Source organism: Salmo salar, chromosome ssa06, assembly GCF_905237065.1.
Source record: "Salmo salar chromosome ssa06, Ssal_v3.1, whole genome shotgun sequence".
In the NCBI taxonomy this organism is placed as follows: domain Eukaryota; kingdom Metazoa; phylum Chordata; class Actinopteri; order Salmoniformes; family Salmonidae; genus Salmo; species Salmo salar.
In genome coordinates, this window is record NC_059447.1 from 36,916,491 (window position 1) to 36,938,679 (window position 22,189).

Below are 22,189 nucleotides of genomic sequence, written 5' to 3' on the forward strand. Positions count from 1 at the left end.
AAAGATAGTCAACTGGATTGAGTCTTTGTGTTGTCTGGTTGATCGTACAGGGACCCCAAGGACCACAGGGAAGGAACGGCGAGGCAGGACCTAAGGGACCTAATGTAAGTGTGATGTGTCAAATGACAAGCAGCTTTTCTTTATTTTGTTTAAATTTTTTATTTAACCTTTATTTAACAAGGCAAGTTAGTTCAGAACAAATTCTTATTTACAATGACGGCCTACCCCGGCCAATCCCTAACCTGGACGACGCTGGGCCAATTGTGCGCCTCCCTATGGGACTCCCAATCACGGCCGGTTGTTATACCGCCTGGAAACGAACCAGGGTCTGTAGTAAGGGGAGCCACTCGGGAGCCCCTGCATTGTTTAACATGTTTCTGTTTTTCATTCCAGTCTTATGTTGTGTCTGTCTGTACTGTTTATCTCTATCTAGTGAGCATGTGTGTCTATGCTAATCCAAAGTGCAATATTATTTTTCAGGGAGCGGTAGGAAAAGACGGACTACCAGGTCATCCAGGACAGCGAGGGGAGCCAGTGAGTTAAACTGAGATTCTGTGATGACCCAGGAATTATGTGGTTGTTAGTTACTTTTTCGCCGTCATCCAAATATGGACATAGATTTCAACATACATCAAGACCCCTAATAACACCACAACAAGCAAGACAAAAGCTGTGGCTTGGATGCTGAATTACTGAAGTGCTAGAGTGGACTACATACTGAAGACTACTAATCCTATCCATAAATAACTCAATTCAATTCAACTGACTTTACTGACATGGCAAGTTCATTATTACTTACATTGTCAAAGTATACATATCGAAAAATACAAATATATATTTATATATATATGAAATATATATATATTTATATATAAATAAATGGTGGGACCAACAGCAATAATAATAGTAGTAGTGGACATGGGATTACCATTAACAACAACTACAACAACAATATTAATCAGAACAACAATACATTAAAGCAATGGTAGTAGACCAGTGTCAACATGACTGAGAAGACACATGACATGGTATGAAAGACAAAACAAAACAAGATGGGAAATATTACCGACATAACTTTGCACTTTTCACTGGCTGTCCCTCAGGTTGTGGCAGGAGGACACATATTTGGCTGCCAAAACTGCACATTTTGGCTTTTCACCCAATAAATATTTGATTTTTCTTAATCTTTTATAGTTTCAAATTCTTTGCATTGAATTATAATTTTGGGAAAGAAATATTATCTTAGGTCTGAGTATTTGTCACAGTGTAATAGGAAATGCAGCTCTGTCTCTACCTCTCCCCTGGGCAGCCAGGTTTGTCTGTGACGACCTGTCTCTATAGCCAGACTATGCTCACTGAGTCTACCTAGTCAGTGTTTTCCTCAGTTTTCTATCAGTCACAGTGGTCAGATAGTCTGCCACCATGTACTGTCTGTTTAGAGCCATATAGCGTTTAAAAAAAAAATGTATTTCACCTTTATTTAACCAGGTAGGCAAGTTGAGAACACGTTCTCATTTACAATTGCGACCTGGCCAAGATAAAGCAAAGCAGTTCGACACATATAACAACACAGAGTTACACATGGAGTAAAACAAACATACAGTCAATAATACAGTAGAAAAATAAGTCTGTATACAATGTGAGCAAATGAGGTGAGATAAGGGAGGTAAACGCAATAAATAGGCCATGGTGGCGAAGTAAATACAATATAGCAATTAAAACAATGGAATGGTATATTTGACAGTAGATGAGTGTGCAAAGTAGAAATACTGGGGTGCAATGGAGCAAAATAAATAAATAATAAACAAATAAATACAGTAGGGAAGAGGTAGTTGTTTGGGCTATTTATAGATGGGCTATGTACAGGTGCAGTGATCTGTGAGCTGCTCTGACAGCTGGTGCTTAAAGCTAGTGAGGGAGATAAGTGTTTCCAGTTTCAGAGATTTTTGTAGTTCGTTCTAGTCATTGGCAGCAGAGAACTGGAAGGAGAGGCGGCCAAAGGAGGAATTGGCTTTGGGGGTGACCAGAGACATATACCTGCTGGAACGCATTGAAGTTTACTTAGATTTTTTGTGGTGTCTTTCCAATAGGTGATATATTTTTCTTTTTGTTTTGTGATGATTTGGTTGGGCCAGATTTTCTAAGTGCTGTCCTGAGGCTCTATAGGGTTGGTTTCGGTTTGTGAACTGAGCCTCAGAACCAGCTGGCTGTGGGGACTCTTCTCTTGTTTCATCTCTTGACATTGTAGAGCTGTGTGATGGAATGTTTTGGGGTCACTTGTTTTTAGATGGTTGTAAAATTTGATGGCTCTTTTTTCTATTCGAATGAGGAGGGGGGTATTGGCCCAATTCTGCTCTACATGCGTTATTTGGAGTTTTTCTTTGCACTTGCAATACAGTCTTGCAAATCTCTGCATGCAGTATTTCGATTGGATGTTTGTCCCATTTGGTAAATTCATTTTTAGAGATTGGACCCCATACTTCACTGCCATATAGAGCAATTGGTTCTATAACTGATTGGAACATTTTGAGCCAGATTCTAATTGGAATTTCGATTTTGATGTTCCTTTTAATGGCATAGAATGCTCTTCTTTATTTGTCTCTCAGTTCATTCACAGCCATGTGAAAGCTACCTGTGTTGCTGATATTTAGTCCTAGATATGTGTAGTTTTTGGTGTGTTCTAATAGAACTGTGTCCAAATAGAACTTATATTTGTCATCCTTATTTCCGGACCTTTTTTGGAATATCATTATATTTGTTTTTTTTTAGGTTAACGGTCAGAGCCCAGGTCTGACAGAACCTGTGAAGATAATCTAGGTGCTGCTGTAACCCCTCTTTAGTGGGAGACAGCAGCACCAGGTCATATACGTACAGCAGACACTTGATTTCAGTGTTGTGAAGGGTGATACCAGGTGCTGCCGATTCTTCTAATGTTTTTGCCAATTCATTAATGTAGATGTTAAATAGGGTTGGACTTATTAGGCAGCCCTGTTTCACTCCCCGTCCATGAGAGAAGAAGTCTGTTTGCTTGTTGCCAATTAAAACCACACATTTGTTTTTAGTGTCATTGATTTAATAACATCATATGTTTTCCCTCCAATACCACTTTCTATTAGTTTATAAAAAAGACCTTTGTGCCAAATTGAATCAAATGCTTTCTTCAAATCTACTAAACACGAGTAGATTTTGCCTTTGTTTTGGTTTACTTGTTTGTCAATTAGAGTGTGGAGGGTGTAAATGTGGTCTGTTGTACGATAATGTTTTAGAAATCCAATCTGGCTTCTGCTCAGGACGTTGTGTTCGTCAAGGAAATTATGTAGTCTGCTATTTATAATACTGCAGAGAATTTTCCCCAAGTTGCTGTTAACGCAAATTCCTCTGTAATTATTTGGGTCACATTTGTCTCCATTTTTATAGATTGATGTGATCAATCCCCGGTTCCAAATATCAGGGAAAATACTTGCAGTGAGGATAATGTTGAAGAGTTTGAGTAGAGCCAATTTGAATTTGTGCTCTGTATATTAGATCATTTCATTTAAAATACCATCAGCGCCACAGGCCTTTTTGGGTTGGAGAGTGCATAGTTTTTCTAATAATTCTTCTTCTGTAATTGGTGTATCCACAAGATTCTGATAGTCTTGGACTGCTGATTCAAGGATTTGTAATTTTTCTTGTATATCTTTTTGTTCTGGGCACTTTGTTATATTGCTGTAGAGGTTTGCAAAGTGATTTCTCCACATATCCCCATTTTGGATAGCCAATTCCCCATGATGAGGTTTGTTTAATTTATTCCAATTGTCCCAGAAGTGGTTTGATTCTATGGATTCCTCAATTCCATCCAGCTGATTTCTAATGTGCTGTTCCTTTTTTGTTCTTAGGGTGGGTTTGTATTGCTTCAGTGTTTCCCCATATTGAAGGCGCATATTTCTGTTGTCTGGTTCTCTGTGTTTTTAATTAGATATATTTCTCAATTACTTTCTTAGATTTTTGCAATCATTATCAAACCATTTTTCATTATCTGTTATTTCTGGTTTGCTCTTATGCTTCTTTAAATTAGCCAAGGAGGCTAATTTGTCAAATATAAAGTTTATGTTCCAAACGGCCAAATTTACACCTTCATTGCTGAAGGAGAATGTTAAGGCTAAAACGTTGTCCAGGAGAGATTGTATTTGTTGGCTACTAATTGCTTTTTGGTAGATGTCTGTACTGTTTTCACTCCATCTATAGGCCTGTTTAGTACCATGTCATTTATTGGGCCGTGATGCTTCATGGTTGGGTGGTTCTTCTCAGATACAGTGTGATTTTACTGTGGTCTGAGAGAGGTGTTAGTGGGCTGACTGTGAAGGCTCTGAGAGACTCTGGGTTTAGGTCGGTGAGGAAGTAGTCTACAGTGCTGCTGCCAACCATTGCCTATGTACAGACCCAGTGTTCGACAGAGCTTCACGAGCTGTACTCCATTTTTGTTTTTCACTTTGTCATAGTTGTTTCTGTGGGGGTATGTGGGGAGTGAAAGGTTGTTGCTTCCTGGTAGGTGTTTATCCCCATGACTGTTAATAGTGTCTTGTTCTTCTGCTGTTCTGGCATTCAGGTCTCCACAGACCAGTACGTTGCCTTGGACCTGAAAGTGACTAATTTCCCCCTCTAGAATGGAGAAACTCTCTTCATTGAAGCACGGTGACTCTGAGGGGGGAATGTATATGGCACAGAGGGAGACGTTTTTATCTGTCAAGATAGCCTCCTTGTTGGTTTTTAACCAGATAAAGAATTCTCCTGTTTTGATCAATTTGATTGAATGAATTAGTTCAGATTTATACCATATTAGCATTCCCCATGAGTCTCTGCCCTGTCCTGAGTCTCTGCCCTGTCCTGAGTCTCTGCCCTGTCCTGAGTCTCTGCCCTGTCCCGAGTCTCTGCCCTGTCCTGAGTCTCTGCCCTGTGTGATTCCTTTTAATTTAGTGGATGGTAGGATTATCTCCCTATAACCTAGTAGACAGCCAGTGGAAACATCACCTCTGCACCATGTTTCCTGTAGTACTACAATATCAACATCATCAATTTCTTTCAGGAAGTCTGGGTTTCTGCTCTTTAGCCCAAAAGCAGAGGACTTCAAACCTTGTAAATTCCAACATGCAACGTAAAAAGATTTCATAACTTTTTTTTTCGTCTTTACCTTCAAAATGAGACAAACACTCACAATCCAACAATAACTATTCGATTTTTCAATTAACGTAAACTCGTATTATGCAAATGTGATGTGTTTATCATTTAAGATAGCATTTGTGTCATGCCACTTGGGTGGATGTAGTGTGAGGATGGTGGAGTTCTTGTGCTCATTTTACCATGACCCTCGGCCTATCACATGTGAGCATAGTAGACTCAGCATTTGTTTAATGTCACTCATTTGGTTGGTGGGGGCTGGGCCCGTTGCTCCTCTCACAGCCTGTGCGTAGCTCTGCCTGCTGGGCTGTGGCTCCTCCAAGTGTGGGTCTGCGGTGGGGGGCAGGGGGGTGGGAGGCCTCATCTGGGTGGCTCTGAAGCTGGGCTGTGGTGGGCATTGAGGTTGGTGGTGCTGTGGTCGTGGCTGGGGGGTCCAGGGTGCTGGTCTGGGGTGTTGTCTCGGTGATCTCGGTGGGGTGGAGATTGCTCCGCTGTTCCTGGGTGGAGAGGTCGGGCTGCGGTTTAAAGCGACGTCCTTGAGAGTCTTGGCAAGGATGGGGACTGTCTCCCTGTACAGGTGAACATGGTCATAGAGACAGTCCAGATGGAGGGTGGGATGGTGGGCCAGGTGTACATTGGGTCGCAGGGCACAGTCCCGGGAGAGGCTGGCGTTTATTCTTTGGATTGTGGCAGGGTGGAAGTCCTTCCTCTGTAGAAGGGTTGACAACACGATTCTTGAGTTGGGGAAGATTGCGGAGGCCTTCTCAATCACTCCCCGTAGTGAAGTCTTCACCCTCTCCTGCTGAGCACGCAGGTTGTTGCTTCCGGTGTGTATGATTATGTGGCTTGGGGACCCAAGATGGGCCTTATCAAGCAGCTCCACGGCACTCTCGTTTTGTGTCTAGGGAAAAGTTTATTCTCCTTAACAAACTTCCCATTTGAGTCCATCAACAGGACGATGTCAGCCAGTGTTTCTTCTGGACTGGAGGGGGCAGAGGGGGAGCTGGTGGGTGTTGGAGCTGGGGTGTGGCTGGTCTGTGCCAGTGCCGCTGTCAGTGGGAGGCTGTTCTGTGGGCTGGCGAGGAGGGGTGCAGTAGGCAGGGCTGGGGAGGCCTGGCTGGTTGAGCTGGGCTCCTCTGCTGTGTGAGGGCAGGTCATAGAGTGGTGATCTAGCTGCTCCTGCAGCCTGTCCTCTGTTCTCTTTCTCTCCTGCAGCCTGTCCTCTGTTCTCTTTCTCTCCTGCAGCCTGTCCTCTGTTCTCTTTCTCTCCTGCAGCCTGTCCTCTGTTCTCTTTCTCTCCTGCAGCCTGTCCTCTGTTCTCTTTCTCACCTGCAGCCTGTCCTCTGTTCTCTTTCTCTCCTGCAGCCTGTCCTCTGTTCTCTTTCTCTCCTGCAGCCTGTCCTCTGTTCTCTTTCTCTCCTGCAGCCTGTCCTCTGTTCTCTTTCTCTCCTGCAGCCTGTCCTCTGTTCTCTTTCTCTCCTGCAGCCTGTCCTCTGTTCTCTTTCTCTCCTGCAGCCTGTCCTCTGTTCTCTTTCTCTCCTGCAGCTCCTCTCTTAGTGAGGTCAGGTCGTTATTACTGCTCTGCCTGTCTTTTTGGAGCTCTCTCACCTCCTTTGTTAGATCAGCCAGCTCTCTCTTGAGTCCGTCTCTCTCTTGCTGAACCTCTTTCAGCTGTGTTGCAAGGCTGCTGTCCTGCTCTGTCCGCACCTTGGTTAGGAGCTCCTCTAAGGTGAGGATGTCTGGTTGATGTTAACACCTTGGTTAGGAGCTCCTCTAAGGTGTGGATGTCTGGTTGATGTTAACACCTTGGTTAGGAGCTCCTCTAAGGTCTGGTTGATGTTTACACCTTGGTTAGGAGCTCCTCTAAGGTGAGGATGTCTGGTTGATGTTTACACCTTGGTTAGGAGCTCCTCTAAGGTGTGGATGTCTGGTTGATGTTAACACCTTGGTTAGGAGCTCCTCTAAGGTCTGGTTGATGTTTACACCTTGGTTAGGAGCTCCTCTAAGGTGAGGATGTCTGGTTGATGTTAACACCTTGGTTAGGAGCTCCTCTAAGGTGTGGTTGTTGTTAACACCTTGGTTAGGAGCTCCTCTAAGGTCTGGTTGTTGTTAACACCTTGGTTAGGAGCTCCTCTAAGGTGTAGATGTCTGGTTGATGTTAACACCTTGGTTAGGAGCTCCTCTAAGGTTTGGTTGATGTTAAATGTAGGAGCTCTAAGGTCTGGTTGATGTTAACACCTTGGTTAGGAGCTCCTCTAAGGTCTGGTTGATGTTAACACCTTGGTTAGGAGCTCCTCTAAGGTGTAGATGTCTGGTTGATGTTAACACCTTGGTTAGGAGCTCCTCTAAGGTGTAGATGTCTGGTTGTTGTTAACACCTTGGTTAGGAGCTCCTCTAAGGTGTAGATGTCTGGTTGATGTTAACACCTTGGTTAGGAGCTCCTCTAAGGTGTAGATGTCTGGTTGATGTTTACACCTTGGTTAGGAGCTCCTCTAAGGTGTGGTTGTCTGGTTGATGTTAACACCTTGGTTAGGAGCTCCTCTAAGGTGTGGTTGTCTGGTTGATGTTAACACCTTGGTTAGGAGCTCCTCTAAGGACCACCTGCCCCTCCAGTCTGGTGAACTTATCCCTCATGGCAGCCATGGTGGGAAGAGAGGTGCTGGATGTGCCTTTTTGGGTGGGGATAGTAAGGGTGAGGGTGGTGCTGGTGGAGTTTGTCTTGTGGGAGGGATAGTCACTGGTGGTGTCCTTCTCTCTCTCCGCTCTCTCCTTAATGGTCTGAAAGTCTGTTTCAAACAGCCTAATGTTACCTGGCACCATGACAGTCCCAGTCTGTTTCAAACAGCCTGATGTTACCTGGCACCATGACAGTCCCAGTCTGTTTCATACAGCCTAATGTTACCTGGCACCATGACAGTCCCAGTCTGTTTCATACAGCCTAATGTTACCTGGCACCATGACAGTCCCAGTCTGTTTCATACAGCCTGATGTTACCTGGCACCATGACAGTCCCAGTCTGTTTCAAACAGCCTAATGTTACCTGGCACCATGACAGTCCCAGTATGTTTCAAACAGCCTAATGTTACCTGGCACCATGACAGTCCCGGTCTGTTTCAAACAGCCTGATGTTACCTGGCACCATGACAGTCCCAGTCTGTTTCATACAGCCTAATGTTACCTGGCACCATGACAGTCCCAGTCTGTTTCATACAGCCTGATGTTACCTGGCACCATGACAGTCCCAGTCTGTTTCAAACAGCCTGATGTTACCTGGCACCATGACAGTCCCAGTCTGTTTCATACAGCCTGATGTTACCTGGCACCATGACAGTCCCAGTCTGTTTCATACAGCCTAATGTTACCTGGCACCATGACAGTCCCAGTCTGTTTCAAACAGCCTGATGTTACCTGGCACCATGACAGTCCCAGTCTGTTTCATACAGCCTAATGTTACCTGGCACCATGACAGTCCCAGTCTGTTTCAAACAGCCTAATGTTACCTGGCACCATGACAGTCCCAGTATGTTTCAAACAGCCTGATGTTACCTGGCACCATGACAGTCCCAGTCTGTTTCAAACAGCCTGATGTTACCTGGCACCATGACAGTCCCAGTCTGTTTCAAACAGCCTGATGTTACCTGGCACCATGACAGTCCCAGTCCCAGAGGTTGATTGTTATCATGGTGCTGTCAGGGTCGTCTGTCTCTTTGATTTTCAGCTTCCACCCATTACAGATTCTCTCTTTCTTTATGGATGGGTAGTGAGAGCACAATGCTGAGTGCCATGCATTTGGCTGGTCAGTGAGGAAGATGAAATTACTCACATCACTGTTTTTGAAGAGGTCTGCGAAAGGGGTTTCTTGCCTCCCCTTTAGTAGTTTCTATTTAAAAGCTTTCCTCGTTGTGTCATTTTTGGCCTCTGGAGGGTAGAGAATGGATTCAGCGCTGAGTGGGAGTGGGGACATGGTGCCCGTGGGCTCTGCTACTACTCCTGCTGCTGCTCTGTTCTGCTGTCCCGTTGCCATAGCAACCGGTTTGTTTGTCTGCTGCTGTTGCTAGCTAGCTCTAATTTAGTTCAAAAACCAGCAAAAAGAGTGACAAATCTTCACACAAAAAAACAGAAGATATGTTTAAAGTTAGTCCGTGCTCCTTGTTGGTTTACTCACTCAGTTTGGGATGTAGTTGTATTAACTCCCCTTGCTAGGTTTGTTCTAGCTCATTTCTTCTGGCTAGCTTGTTAGTCTGCTGGCTAGGTCTTTGTTGTGTAGCTAGCTTGCTAGAGTCAAAACTTCTTAACTTGAGGCGCAAAGTTACTTTTTTTCGATTCTGAATGAATAGTTGTTGGTCATCATTTCTTTTTCGATTGGAGTGTTTATCTTATTCTAAAAACAAAAAAATATGAAATATATCAGGAGCTCATGTTGAGCATGACTCTCTCTCTGTCTGTCTCTCTCCTGGATCATAACTCTCTCTCTCTTTCTCCTTCTCTCTTTCTCTCTTTCTCTCTCTCTCTCTGTCAGGTTGACTCTCTCTCTCTCTCTCTCTCTCTCTCTCTCTCTCTCTCTCTGTCAGGCTGACTCTTTCTCTCTCTCTCTCTCTCTCTGTCAGGCTGGCTCTCTCTCTCTCTCTCTCTGTTAGGCTGACTCTTCTCTCTCTCTCTCTCTCTCTCTCTGTCTGCTCTCTCTCTCTCTCTCTCTCTCTCTGTCAGGCTGGCTCTTTCTCTCTCAGATCTTAGCTTTGGGTCACGGCTTCACTTGCTGTTTTCTCACTTGTCATCTCTCCTCTCTCAGGGCTTCCAAGGCAAGACTGGTCCACATGGGCCAACGGGTGTGATCGGACCACAGGTGAGTTATCCAATAAGTGATTAGAACTACATTTGTAGTTATTTTGTGACACAATGAACATCAATCCTATAAATGAGAGCTGTGGGGTATTGAGAACTCCTGTCTTATTTTGTCTCTGTGGTTGTCGTTAGGGTAAATCTGGTGAGACTGGGCCTAACGGCGACAGAGGACACCCTGGGTCACCAGGACCCCCTGGAGAGACGGGTTTACCCGGAGCAGCAGGCAAGGAGGGATCCAAGGTGAGTCCGTCGTGTTCATGTTCAGTGAATCATCTTCACCACCAGCATCATCATCTTCAACACTATCATTATTATCATCATAAAAGCAATCTATAGAAGATCATACATGTCTCCTCCAGGACCCTCTCAGAAACGAGATATGTCACCTCACCTTGTGGGATTGATCCTTCCCACAAATTTCCAAACTGATAAAGGGGAGAAAAAAATCTCTCATTCCATACCTCACTGTGCTCTGTACATTACCGCTCATAAAATATGGATGTTCCTCTCAGGTGATGTGACTGTTGCACTGTACTCTGTGATTTATCACCTCATAAGAGGCCTGCTGTGAAATAGCAGTTACAAATAGAAATCAAACTTGATGGACATCAGAAATAGAGGAAGGACTAAAAACAAACAAAAGATAACTATTGTAAAATGTGTATAGTATGTATAAGCCGGCAGTAGAATCCAAAGTGTTATTGTTTATTAGTTTACTCCAATTGGGTGAGGGGTGGTAGGGTTTGCGGGGAATAATAAAGGTATATTCTAAAAAAAAAGTGTGTATATGTATGTAGGCATATATGTATGTGTATGTTTGTATATATATGAATGTTTATGTATATATACACTACTGTTCAAAAGTTTGGGGTCACTTAGAAATGTTCTTGTTTTTGAAAGAAAAGCTAATTTTTTGCCCAATAAAATAACATCAAATTGATCAGAAATACAATGTAGACATTGTTAATGTTGTAAATGAATATTGGAGCTGGAAAGGGCTGATTTTCTATGGAATATCTACATAGGTGTACAGAGGCCCATTATCAGCAACCATCACTCCTTTGTTCCAATGGCACGTTGTGTTATCTAATCCAAGTTTATCATTTCAAAAGGCTAATTCATCATTAGAAAACCCTTTTTCAATTATGTTAGCACAGCTGAAAACTGTTGTCCTGATTAAAGAAGCAATAAAACTGGCCTTCTTTAGACTAGTTGAGTATCTGGAGCGTCAGCATTTGTGGGTTCGATTACAGGCTCAAAATGGCCAGAAACAAAGAATTTCTTCTGAAACTCATCAGTCTATTCTTGTTCTGAGAAATGATGGCTATTCCATGCAAGAAATTGCCAAGGAAGTGAAGATCTCATACAACGCTGTGTACTAATCCCTTCACAGAACAGCGCAAACTGGCTATAACCAGAATAGAAAGAGGAGTGGGAGGCCCCGGTGCACAGCTGAACAAGAAGTACATTAGAGTGTCTAGTTTGAGAAACAGACGCCTCACAAGTCCTTAACTGGCAGCTTCATTAAATAGTACCCGCAAAACACCAGTCTCAACATCAGCAGTGAAGAGGTGACTCCAGGATGCTGGCCTTCTAGGCAGAGTTGCAAAGAAAAAGCCATATCTCAGACTGGCCAATAAAAATAAAAGATTAAGATGGGCAAAAGAACACAGACACTGAACAGAGGAACTCTGCCTAGAAGGCCAGCTATTTATTTGTTTCTGGCCATTTTGAGCCTGTAGTCGAACCCACAAATGCTGATGCTCCAGATAATCAACTAGTCTAAAGAAGGTTAGTTTTATAGCTTTTTTAATCAGGACAACAATTTTCAGCTGTGCTAAAATAATTGCAAAAAGGTTTTCTAATGATCAATTAGCCTTTTAAAATGATTAACTTGGATTAGCTAATACAACATGCCATTGGAACACAGGAGTGATGGTTGCTGATAATGGGCCTCTTTACGCCTATGTAGATATTCCATAAAAAATCTACCGTTTCCAGCTACAATAGTCATTTACAACATTAACAATGTCTACACTGTATTTCTGATCAATTTCATGTTATTTTAATGGACAAATTCTTTTGCTTTTCTTTCAAAATCAAGGATATTTCTAAGTGACCCCACACTTTTGAATGGTAGTGTGTATATATATATATATATGGGTAGGTATGTGTATGTATGTATGGATATGGATATATTTACCCCAAAAATATATGGGGGATTGGAAATGATGCAGACAATAACATTGATGGAAGCAACAATCTGTCCGCAATATTAAGCTGATCCACCCCTTAAAAAAATCCCAAAATAAAAAGAGGCCTGTTGTCAGCTTACTGGTAGACTCAGACCTAATCCTCCATATCTGTTCTCTCTCTCTCTCTCTCTCTCTCTCTCTCTCTCTCTCTCTTTCTCTCTCTCTTTCTGTCTGTTCTGGTTTCCAGGGAGACCCGGGTCCGTCTGGAGCTCCAGGAAAGAGTGGCCCTGCTGGGCTTCGAGGCTTCAGAGGGAGCAGGGGAAGCCCCGGAGCCATGGTAACGAGCTAACACACCCACCTCACATCTCCTGACCTTCACCTTACTGACATATTACATTCTGCACTGATGTAAAGTACTACTGTATTGTATAGCGCCCAGTGTTTTATGTGAAAATCACTGAAGGCCAGTTTCCTGGCTTTTTAATTGAGATTCTCCATTGACCATGCTGCTTTTTAGTCCAAGAGTGGGCTTCGTCTGGGAAACTGACCCTAAGTCCTTTACTTGAATTAACTGATGGTGGACCATCTGATAACTGTATACTCTGGCAGTGGGATGGAAACTGATTGGTTGGAATTCCTGTGATGAAGGCTCTGATTGGTTCACCTCTGTGTGCTTGCCTCTCTCTAGGGCCTTGCTGGACTGAAAGGAGGAGAAGGACCCACCGGTCTGTCAGGAACAGTGGTAAATTGGATTTCATCATGTAGCAATTGTTTAATTCCCATTTTCCCCATGGTACCCCCCTAATCTCCACCTCCATCCCCAATCCTGGTCCGTATGTGGTCTGTAGCCAACAAGGACATGTAGAGTGGGAGGCTGTTACCATGGAGATCATAACCAGTGTACTAAATGAAAGAGTGAATCATGTCACGTTGTCCTCTTACCTCTCTGTTCCCCCTGTCCTGTCGTTCCCCAGGGAGCCACTGGGGAGAAAGGGCCTTCTGGAGCGGCTGGTGCTATTGGTCAGCCCGGACGCTCCGGTGGGGTTGGCCCTGGAGGACCAATGGGAGAAAAGGGCGAGCCAGTAAGAACCTTTCATCATTTCCTTATTCGTTTTTTTTTGTTATGCAACGCTAGTGTCAATTTCTAAATGGACATACGAACTTCACTGCTCATTACTGAGAAATAAACAGCATGTGTGGGTTCCTCTGTACTGTATGTGTCATAATCAGTGTTTACGCGCGCGCCTGTGTGTGTGTGTGTGTGTGTGTGTGTGTGTGTGTGTGTGTGTGTGTGTGTGTGTGTGTGTGTGTGTCTGCATGTTCCACTCTCTCTGCGTAATCTATTAATCAATATGTCATTGTGCAATATGAGACTAGAATAATGGCGGTGGTTAGACTAACAGTGTTTCCTCATTCATCTGTTCCCCAGGGAGAGAAGGGGCCCATCGGGCCAGCTGGACAGGACGGGGCGCAGGGGCCTGTGGGGCTGCCTGGGGCTGCTGGCCCCGCGGGGCCTCCAGGAGAGGACGGAGACAAGGTACTTACACCTGTATTTCTCTACAGTAGGTACCATACCACTGTAGAGGGACAACTTAGGAGAATCCAACTACTGGCCCTCAAGGCCTGAAGCACTGCTGGGGTTTTCTATTGCTAGTCAATTGATCTATTGTCCTTATTGGCCATGGAGTCCACTCCCCTAGTGGCCTTGATGCTGTGTGGGTGGGAGGTATATGGGTTACTATGTGTGTGTCTGTATATCTCTGCAACGTGTGTGTGTGTCTGTGTCTGTGTGTGTTTGTGTTGTCTACAGGGCGAGACAGGAGGACCAGGCCAGAAGGGCAGTAAAGGAGACAAAGGGGAATCTGTGAGTCTTCATCTGGAGAGATATCAATCACAACACTGTCTTTTAGCCTCACAAGCCACAGTATTACACACCTGACAGGATATGACATCACCAGACACAGTACTACCAGAGAGAGGGAGGGGAAGATCCTATCTCTGGCCCAAATTTGCCCATGTTTAGCAGATCCTTAATTATTAAGTAGGTCAAGAGTTTTTGTGTGGGGGGCAATGAAAGTTTTGAATTTAGTCAAGATAAACATACATTTATATTTTGATACGTGAGGCTTATTTGATCTAATAGAAGCTTCATAGTGCTTCGGTTGTTACGAATGTGCTGTTATAAGTGTGACGCATGTCCCATCCCGGCAGCTTTGAGAAAAAACACTTTATCAGAGTTGTCCCTGTTGAAATTCGAGAACAGACTGTTCATATTCATGAAACTATCATCTTACTCTCCATTGAATACAGGCAGCTGATGTCAACACTCCTCATCTAATATTCAAACAAGTATTATTATTATTATTCTTTTTGTATATTTGTTTTTATTGAATATTATAGCATTCAATCTACCTGCAGTGAAGCAGTTCAACATTTACATTACATTCAGTCATCTAACCGTTTCCCGTCTAGAGTGACCCACAGGAGCAACCAGGGCCCCGCCCAAGGGCACGTGGGCAGATCTCCCACCAAGTCAAAATGGGGACCGAACTAGCTTTATTTTTTACTTTTATCTTTGACCATCATTCTATCCCCTGCCCAGCAACTCCACTCCCACTTGTCTCCAGTTCCACATCCCAAACCTCAGTTTCAAACAAGTATTCAATTAACAAGATGTATCCACCAATCCAAAGAGAGGAATAGGCGGGAGCTTGACAGCCCGCTGTTCCGCTCTGTGGACAATGAATCCCATTGTTAGAGCGGAGACACAAGCATCTCGTCATTATATCCAGTATCTCTGGGTATTACTCACCTGGCAGGATATGACGTCACAAGCCATAGTACTACACACCTGACAGGATATGACATCACCAGCCACAGTACTACCAATCTTAACAATATAGCCGAGTGACCACTCTAACAATACGTCCTCAGTGATTGAAGGAAGGCGAGATCAGCTGGGACCATTCTAGCCAATGAGAGGCAGATACGAGTGTGAACAACAATCACAACTAAGTTGTTTTTCTCAAATTTGCCGAAATGCCAAATGCATCCACTTATATCAGTACATTTGTAACAGCCTAAACATCAACATCAAATAAGCCTCACATAATTCGACACTCTCTCATAGACTTCCATACAAAAAAGGGCTTATCTCATGCGGATGGATTTTGGGCGCTTCGCCTCTTCCGCTCTGGTACTACACACCTGGCAGGATATGACATCACCAGCCACAGTTCTACACACCTGACAGGATATGACATCACAAGCCACAGCATTATTAGAAAGAAAACGAAGTCAAATTGTGATGTCAGTGATCTTCAGGTTGGAAAGTTTCCGAGTTCCCAGCTCCCAGTTGTTTTGAATGCGGCATACACACCTGACAGGATATGACATCACCAGTCAAAGTATTACACACCTGACAGGATATGACATCACCGGTCACAGTATTACACACCTGACAGGATATGACATCACCAATCACAGTATTAAGCACCGGCCAGTATCCTCCCCCTGTCACCAGCTGCTATCACTAGGATAATTCAAATTAATGACTCAATAAATGAGAAAGGGTTTATAATTGAGCGTTGAGATAATTATGTGCCGTTATAATTAACTGTACAGTATATTACTGTATGTGAGCTGTTATATTCAGCTTTAGGCATTATAAGCCTTTCTTCATGGTCTAGTTAGCATGCACTGTGCATCTTCATGTACTTTATCTTATGCTAGCCCTGGCAGCTCTATCAAACTATTCAAAATATTGTCTAACACTTTCAGAAGCCAAGCAATCACAAACAGCTACAATCAACAGCTGCAATTTCACAGTAGTTGTGTTTTTTGAGCTCCCGACACAGCAGTGTTTTCCTACAGTGTATGATTGATTTGCAGTATACTGTCAACAGCACCTCTGTTTCTCGGTCTCTTCTTCAGGGCCCTTCAGGACCTATTGGAATCCAGGGACCTGTTGGCCATCCAGGGTTACCGGTACGTCTATTCAATGTATCTGTCTTTATTGTGTGTTTGTGTGTACTGTATGTGTGTACAGCACTGACCTCTGTGTGTGTTTCAGGGTGTGGACGGGGAGCCGGGGCCGAGGGGCCAGCAGGGGATGTACGGGCCGAAGGGAGACGAGGGAGCGAGAGGCCACAAGGGGGCCACAGGACCCACTGGACTACAGGTGAGGAGACGAGATACCCCTCTGTTGGACTGTACCATCCATCTCTCTACTCCAGCATATAGCTGACAGGTGGACTGTACCATCTCTCATCAACAGCACAGAGCTGATAGCATTGCAGTATCCCTACTACTGCGCCTCTAACCATACTCTGTCTTTACAGGGCATGCCAGGACTCCCAGGAGAGAAGGGAGACAGTGGACACGTGGGCACGATGGTGAGTACTGGACATACCATTGGACAATGATATCATTTCCCTATGTCCTATTGTTGACCTGGCAGCCTCACTGGACTCTCCCTCCAAAGATCATTCCTTAAGTATGTCTCTCATCTTCATTGTGGTAGAAAGCCTAACTAAAGTAAAACCCTTCTTGGAGACAGTGTCTAGAGTCTGGCTCCGTGTAGAGTGACTGGAGCGTAGCAGAACAGAACAGACATGACACGTCCAGCTACACATCCAGAGAGGACTAGGGCTTTGTGTCTAAATGTAACAAGGAGTTCCTCTGAAGAGAGAGAGAGTGAGAGAGTGAGAGGGAGAAGAGGAAGAGTCAGTTGAGTGAAGGAGGGAGAGAGAAAGCAAGGGATAGGGATGGAGAGAGAGAGAGCGAGAGAGAGAGCGAGAGAGAGAGAGAGAGAGGGAGAAAAGGAAGAGTCGGTGGAGTGAAGGAGGGAGAGAGAAAGCGAGGGATAGGGAAAGAGAGAGAGAGAGAGAGAGAGAGAGGGCGGTGGTTTGAGGAGGAAGACTGCAGCGTGACAGCTGCTAATCAGATTAGCCTGAGCCAGGCCTGTCTAATGAGCATCTTCCTTCTATTGTGACAGTCATTTCAGAACGCCACAGACCGTGAACACATGCTAAATAAGATTCTACACACACAGCTAGCGCCACAGCACACTCAGCCTGATTAGGGAGAGGGGAAGGAAGCGTCAAAAAACGGAACAAAAAAACAAAAGAGGGAACAAAAAGAAAGAGAGGGAGCGGATGAGAGGGAACGAAATATATGGGTTGGATAGAGAGAGAGGGCAAGGAGGAGAGATCTCACTGGGAAAGCCTCATCCATGTGAATGCTGTGGTACACAGGATTGCAGCTTCTAATGCACGCGTAGCTCCCCAGTAGCAGGATTATAGGATGTGTTTACTGTAGTGGATGTAGTACTGTCTGGAGTATGGCTGTCTGTCTTAGTGCTGTGTGTACAGTCTCTCACTGTATTGGGATTTCAGTGTTTGTGAAACACAGCTAACCATTAACTCTGGACTGGAAGGGAGCAGTCAGTACAGTTAGGATGAATAGCTTGTTGTCCATGTTGAGGTGCACAGAGGGGTAGAATCCCATCACACTGACTGGCTAGAGCACTCTCATTTCCCCTGTAGCCTGATAATGTGTTCTTGGAGAGAACTAGAGGTTCCTCATTATATATAGAGAGAGAGTGAGAGAGAGAGAAGGAGGGGATAGAGGGAGGGAGAGAGAGATGAAGGGAGAGAACGAGAGGGAGATACTGTACAGAGAGAGGGGGTGAAAGACCGAAAGAGAGAGAGGGAGATAGAGAGTTAGGGAGGGAGAAAGAGAAAGAGAGAGAACCTTTCATGTGTCATTGAGGGTCATGACTTGTCCTCGTGGTGTCTTCATCATGTCAGTGAGGTAATGATCATAGAGGCTGGTTCTGTTCTGGGGATATGTTGCACCAGCCACCAGGCCCTCAGTAGACTGAATGACGAGCATGCACAGTCACTGTACCCAGGGAGGAACTGCCTGGTGGGTCACACAGTCTACTTCCTTTGGGATAGAGGTGTGTGCATGTTTGTGTCTGTGTGTGTGTCTGCGTGTGCTTGTGCATGTATGTGCTGTCTCAAGCCAATAGCTAATGATTTATTTTCTCCTCAGGGCCCTCCGGGACAACATGGCCCCAGAGGCCCCCAGGGGTCCATCGGTGGAGAGGTACAGTATATTTCTGACCTTATCTGACCACCTTTCTATGCATCGGGTTTGCTACAGTATTGGATTGGTTTACGTTGCAAGACGGTATACTATTTTGCGCAGCTCTCACTTCTACTCAAATCTACACTACCGACTATCAGAACACACCCACCAATAGGGTCCACCCCACCCCTCTCCCTCTCCCAGACCCTCTGCCAGTTTGGAGCTGTGAATTATTAAGTGGTATTAGAATGTAATCCCTCAGAGGGAGTTATATTTACCGCTCTATAAATCATGAAGGAATATTAGACAATCATCCCTGAGAGGAAGTTATATTTACCTCTATTAATGGCCAACCCCTCAACATCTCACACCAATCAATTATTCACGAGAGAGAGACGGAAAGAAGCCACGCCACACACACACACACACACACATAGTCAAAAATCAAATCCAATCAAATTGTATTGGTCACACAGACATATTTAGCAGATGTTATTGTGGGTGTAGTGAAATGCTTGTATGGATTCAGCGGTACGGATTCAGATCGTCACATCAGACCTGGGTACAAATATCATTTGATAGATCACATACTTTATTTCAGCATTTGCCTGGAGTGCTAGATGGGCAGGGTTTGTACTTTTGGGACTATCCCATTGGTTCTAGTTTCCTATCCAAGCTCAATCAAGCACTATTTGAAAGATGTTGAATACCATTTGAACCTAGGTCGGATTCATATGGTGCCATGGAAATAGAAGGGTGTAGAGATGGAGCGATCCATAAATGGATTGATACAGGTGATGTTGTGAGAGAGAAATGGATAAAGAGAAGCTTTGAGTCTTTGTGGGAAATAGAAGAGCTGGCTTACACTGCATGCAGGATAGTCTTCCACTCACTCACACGCTCCAATTTGTTCACTCTACCAAAGCGAGAGATGCTTTCACTGTTTTTCTCTCGAGACAGCCAGCACACACTTCCACATTGACACAGACCGACACAGAGAGACTGACTCCACACTCTGTTACTCAGATCGCATCAACAGAGGAAACTCACACACACAGACAACAGTCAATATTTTCTCCTAGTGATGGTGGTGCAGCTGCTGTCTCAGCACCCTGACAGAGAACCGCAGACACACAAAACAACCTCAACACAAGACACCTTTAGTCAGTGTGGTGGTTCAAGCAGTTCTGTTGTGTTGTAACAGGGCACTGCTGGCCAGCCTGGTGGAGTGGGCCAGCCTGGGATCGTTGGAGAGAAGGGGGAGGATGGAGAGGCTGGGGACCCGGGACCAGTTGGAGACACTGGTGCTGCTGTAAGTCATCCTCTTCTTCACCTCTCTCTCTCTCTCTCTCTCTCTCTCTCTCTCCCTCTCTCCCTCTCTCTCTCTCTCTCTCTCTCTCTCTTGCTCTCCCTCTTTCTCTCTTTCTCTCTGTCTCAACCACTAACTGTATGATTGTATGGTGTCCCCAGGGTGGTAAAGGGGAGCTGGGGGAGAAGGGTGACTCTGGCCCCTCCGGAGCAGCAGGACCTGCAGGAGTAAGAGGCATGCCAGGGGAGGACGGACCCAAAGGAAACCCTGTGAGTAGATCTCTATGTAGGCCACTTATCTGCTAGTCTACTAGTCCTTTAGGCCACTCATCCTCTACCAACTGGTTCTTGAGTTGGTGGCAGACCAATGCATTAGATTCAGCTCAAGCGATGCGGCTGTAACTAACAGTCATTGGTAACTGACCACTCCCGGTCCTCTGTAGGGCCCCATTGGATTCCTAGGAGATTCTGGACCCCCTGGAGAAGCAGGCATCAATGTGAGTACAGCACTCGTAGAACCAAGTAATATAAAACCCCTTGTACTGTTTTTGAATTGCATTTCTAATATTGACGGCAATAGATGACTGATTCTTCTGTTCCTCCTCTGAATGTGTGTTTCTGGTTGGAACAGGGAGTTGACGGTGGACCGGGAGCAAAGGGAGACAACGGTGATCCTGGAAAAGCCGTAAGTACAGTACAGCATTTACATCACACAGGAATTCATACGAACAGCATAAACATGTGTAACTGTGTAGGTTCTCTGAGCTCATTCAACAGTATCACATACATAAAGTGTATGCATACCAAAGATATAGTATTGCCTTTGTACATTGTCACATACAGAGAGGCTTGACTTATTCATGGATATGCTGTGCTTTCTTCCCTGTGTCTTTGAGACTGTGTGTGGTTGTTGTCTTTGAGACTGTGTGTGGTTGTTGTGTTTTTCAACTCTGACCCTTTGGTCTGCTGTCCTCAGGGACCCCCAGGAGCCTCTGGAGAACCGGGCCCTTCTGGGCCCCCCGGGAGAAGGGTGAGTGTTGATGTGTGTGTGTGTGTGTGTGCGTGTGTGCGTGTGTGCGTGTGTGCGTGCGTGTGTGCGTGTGTGCGTGTGTGCGTGTGTGGGTGTGTGCGTGTGTGTGTGTGTGTGTGTGAGTGTGAGTGTGTGTGTGAGAGAGAGAGAGAGAGTGTGTGTGAGAGAGAGAGAGAGTGTGTGTGGGGCTTGCGTGCATGCCTTTATTGTTGTATATTTCTACAGACTCGGCTATCTTCAGGGATTTTATTGACCTCTATCTGTTTTAGAAGAACAAAAGCAGTGTAAGGCTTTTAAGCACTCAGGTATTGTCCTCAGCAGCTGAAACTCTGTCCTCATGTTCCCCCACCTCTCTCTCTCTCTCTCTCTCTCTCTCTCTCTCTCTCTCTCTCTCTCTCTCTCTCTCTCTCTCTCTCTCTCTCTCTCACCAGGGCCACTTGGGAGCTGCTGGAAAAGAAGGGAAACAAGGAATGAAGGGAGCAAAGGTAAGGATGTGTGGAACACTCAACAACACTCAACTCATTCATGAAATATTTTGTTTTCCTCACCACCATGTCATTCTGTTCCTCTCTCTCCTTCCTTTAGGGGACCAATGGGGTTGAGGGTCTGGTGGGGAAGAAAGGGCCAGTGGGGCCCCAGGGACATTCAGGGAAGCCTGGCCCAGAGGGCCTCCGAGGGATCCCAGGCCCCGGGGTGAGTCCCCCTCTCCTCTCCTCTCCTTACTCTAACTCAAACAGACATCTCCCTCTACTGTAGCCTGTGGCTCTGCTGCTCCACTCATCATGTCTCCCTAATTAGTTTAGTATAAACTGTCATTGGTTTACTATCAACATACATGGTGCATCTCAGTACAACCAGCAACAAGGCTTGGGGACATGTTGTCATATGACCTTCAGCAACCCCAGTCAATGCTGGAGCCCTTCACTAATTGATTAACCTCTATTTGTGTTTTCATTTGCAGGGTGAGCAAGGGTTAAATGGCCCCCCAGGCCAGACGGGACCCCCTGGACCCATGGTAAGATCCCCATGCATATTACATGTTCATATGTCAACCTACTGTACTGTTATTGCCCCTCTTTCACATAACATATGGTAGGTAGCCTTGATAGGGTCAATTCCAATGATACGTCAATTATATTTTTTCACCCATGTGTAACCATGTAGTGTAAATGTGATCTTGTGTTGTTCCCAGGGCCCCCCAGGACTGCCAGGTTTGAAAGGAGACCCGGGCAGGAAGGGAGATAAGGGTCACGGTGGTCTGATCGGTCTGATCGGACCTCCAGGAGAGCTGGGAGAGAAGGGAGACAGAGGCCTGCCCGGAAATCAGGGCACACAAGGAACCAAAGGAGACGGGGGTAAGGGTGGCCTCCCTGGCCCCACCGGCCCCCCAGGACCCCCTGGATTTTCTGTAAGTGCCCCCTCCTCCTCCGTCCCCCACCCCACTCAAGTCTTCATAGTTGGCTTTGCTTTACTCTGATATGACTTTTCTTATTTCAAAATGACCTCTCTCCCTCTCTTAGGGTGTAGTTGGTGAGAGAGGATCCAAAGGAGACCTGGTGAGTCC

General features: G+C 45.1%; 1 protein-coding gene across 3 annotated transcripts in view; it reads left to right on the forward strand.

Moving 5' to 3' along the window:
• The window catches only part of LOC106607203 (collagen alpha-1(XI) chain), an 86,593-nt gene that overhangs the window by 53,481 nt on the left and 10,923 nt on the right, over positions 1-22,189 (forward strand). For all 3 annotated transcript variants that reach the window (XM_014203915.2, XM_014203913.2, XM_014203916.2), the window contains 23 exons: positions 51-104; positions 481-534; positions 9,947-10,000; positions 10,132-10,239; positions 12,442-12,531; positions 12,883-12,936; positions 13,169-13,276; positions 13,624-13,731; positions 14,005-14,058; positions 16,128-16,181; positions 16,267-16,374; positions 16,535-16,588; positions 18,252-18,305; positions 19,492-19,599; positions 19,758-19,865; positions 20,039-20,092; positions 20,227-20,280; positions 20,572-20,625; positions 21,057-21,110; positions 21,211-21,318; positions 21,587-21,640; positions 21,818-22,033; positions 22,146-22,181. In XM_014203915.2, coding sequence (XP_014059390.2) covers positions 51-104; positions 481-534; positions 9,947-10,000; positions 10,132-10,239; positions 12,442-12,531; positions 12,883-12,936; positions 13,169-13,276; positions 13,624-13,731; positions 14,005-14,058; positions 16,128-16,181; positions 16,267-16,374; positions 16,535-16,588; positions 18,252-18,305; positions 19,492-19,599; positions 19,758-19,865; positions 20,039-20,092; positions 20,227-20,280; positions 20,572-20,625; positions 21,057-21,110; positions 21,211-21,318; positions 21,587-21,640; positions 21,818-22,033; positions 22,146-22,181 — 1,800 coding nt within the window. The remainder of the gene's footprint in view (positions 1-50; positions 105-480; positions 535-9,946; positions 10,001-10,131; positions 10,240-12,441; positions 12,532-12,882; positions 12,937-13,168; positions 13,277-13,623; positions 13,732-14,004; positions 14,059-16,127; positions 16,182-16,266; positions 16,375-16,534; positions 16,589-18,251; positions 18,306-19,491; positions 19,600-19,757; positions 19,866-20,038; positions 20,093-20,226; positions 20,281-20,571; positions 20,626-21,056; positions 21,111-21,210; positions 21,319-21,586; positions 21,641-21,817; positions 22,034-22,145; positions 22,182-22,189) is intronic.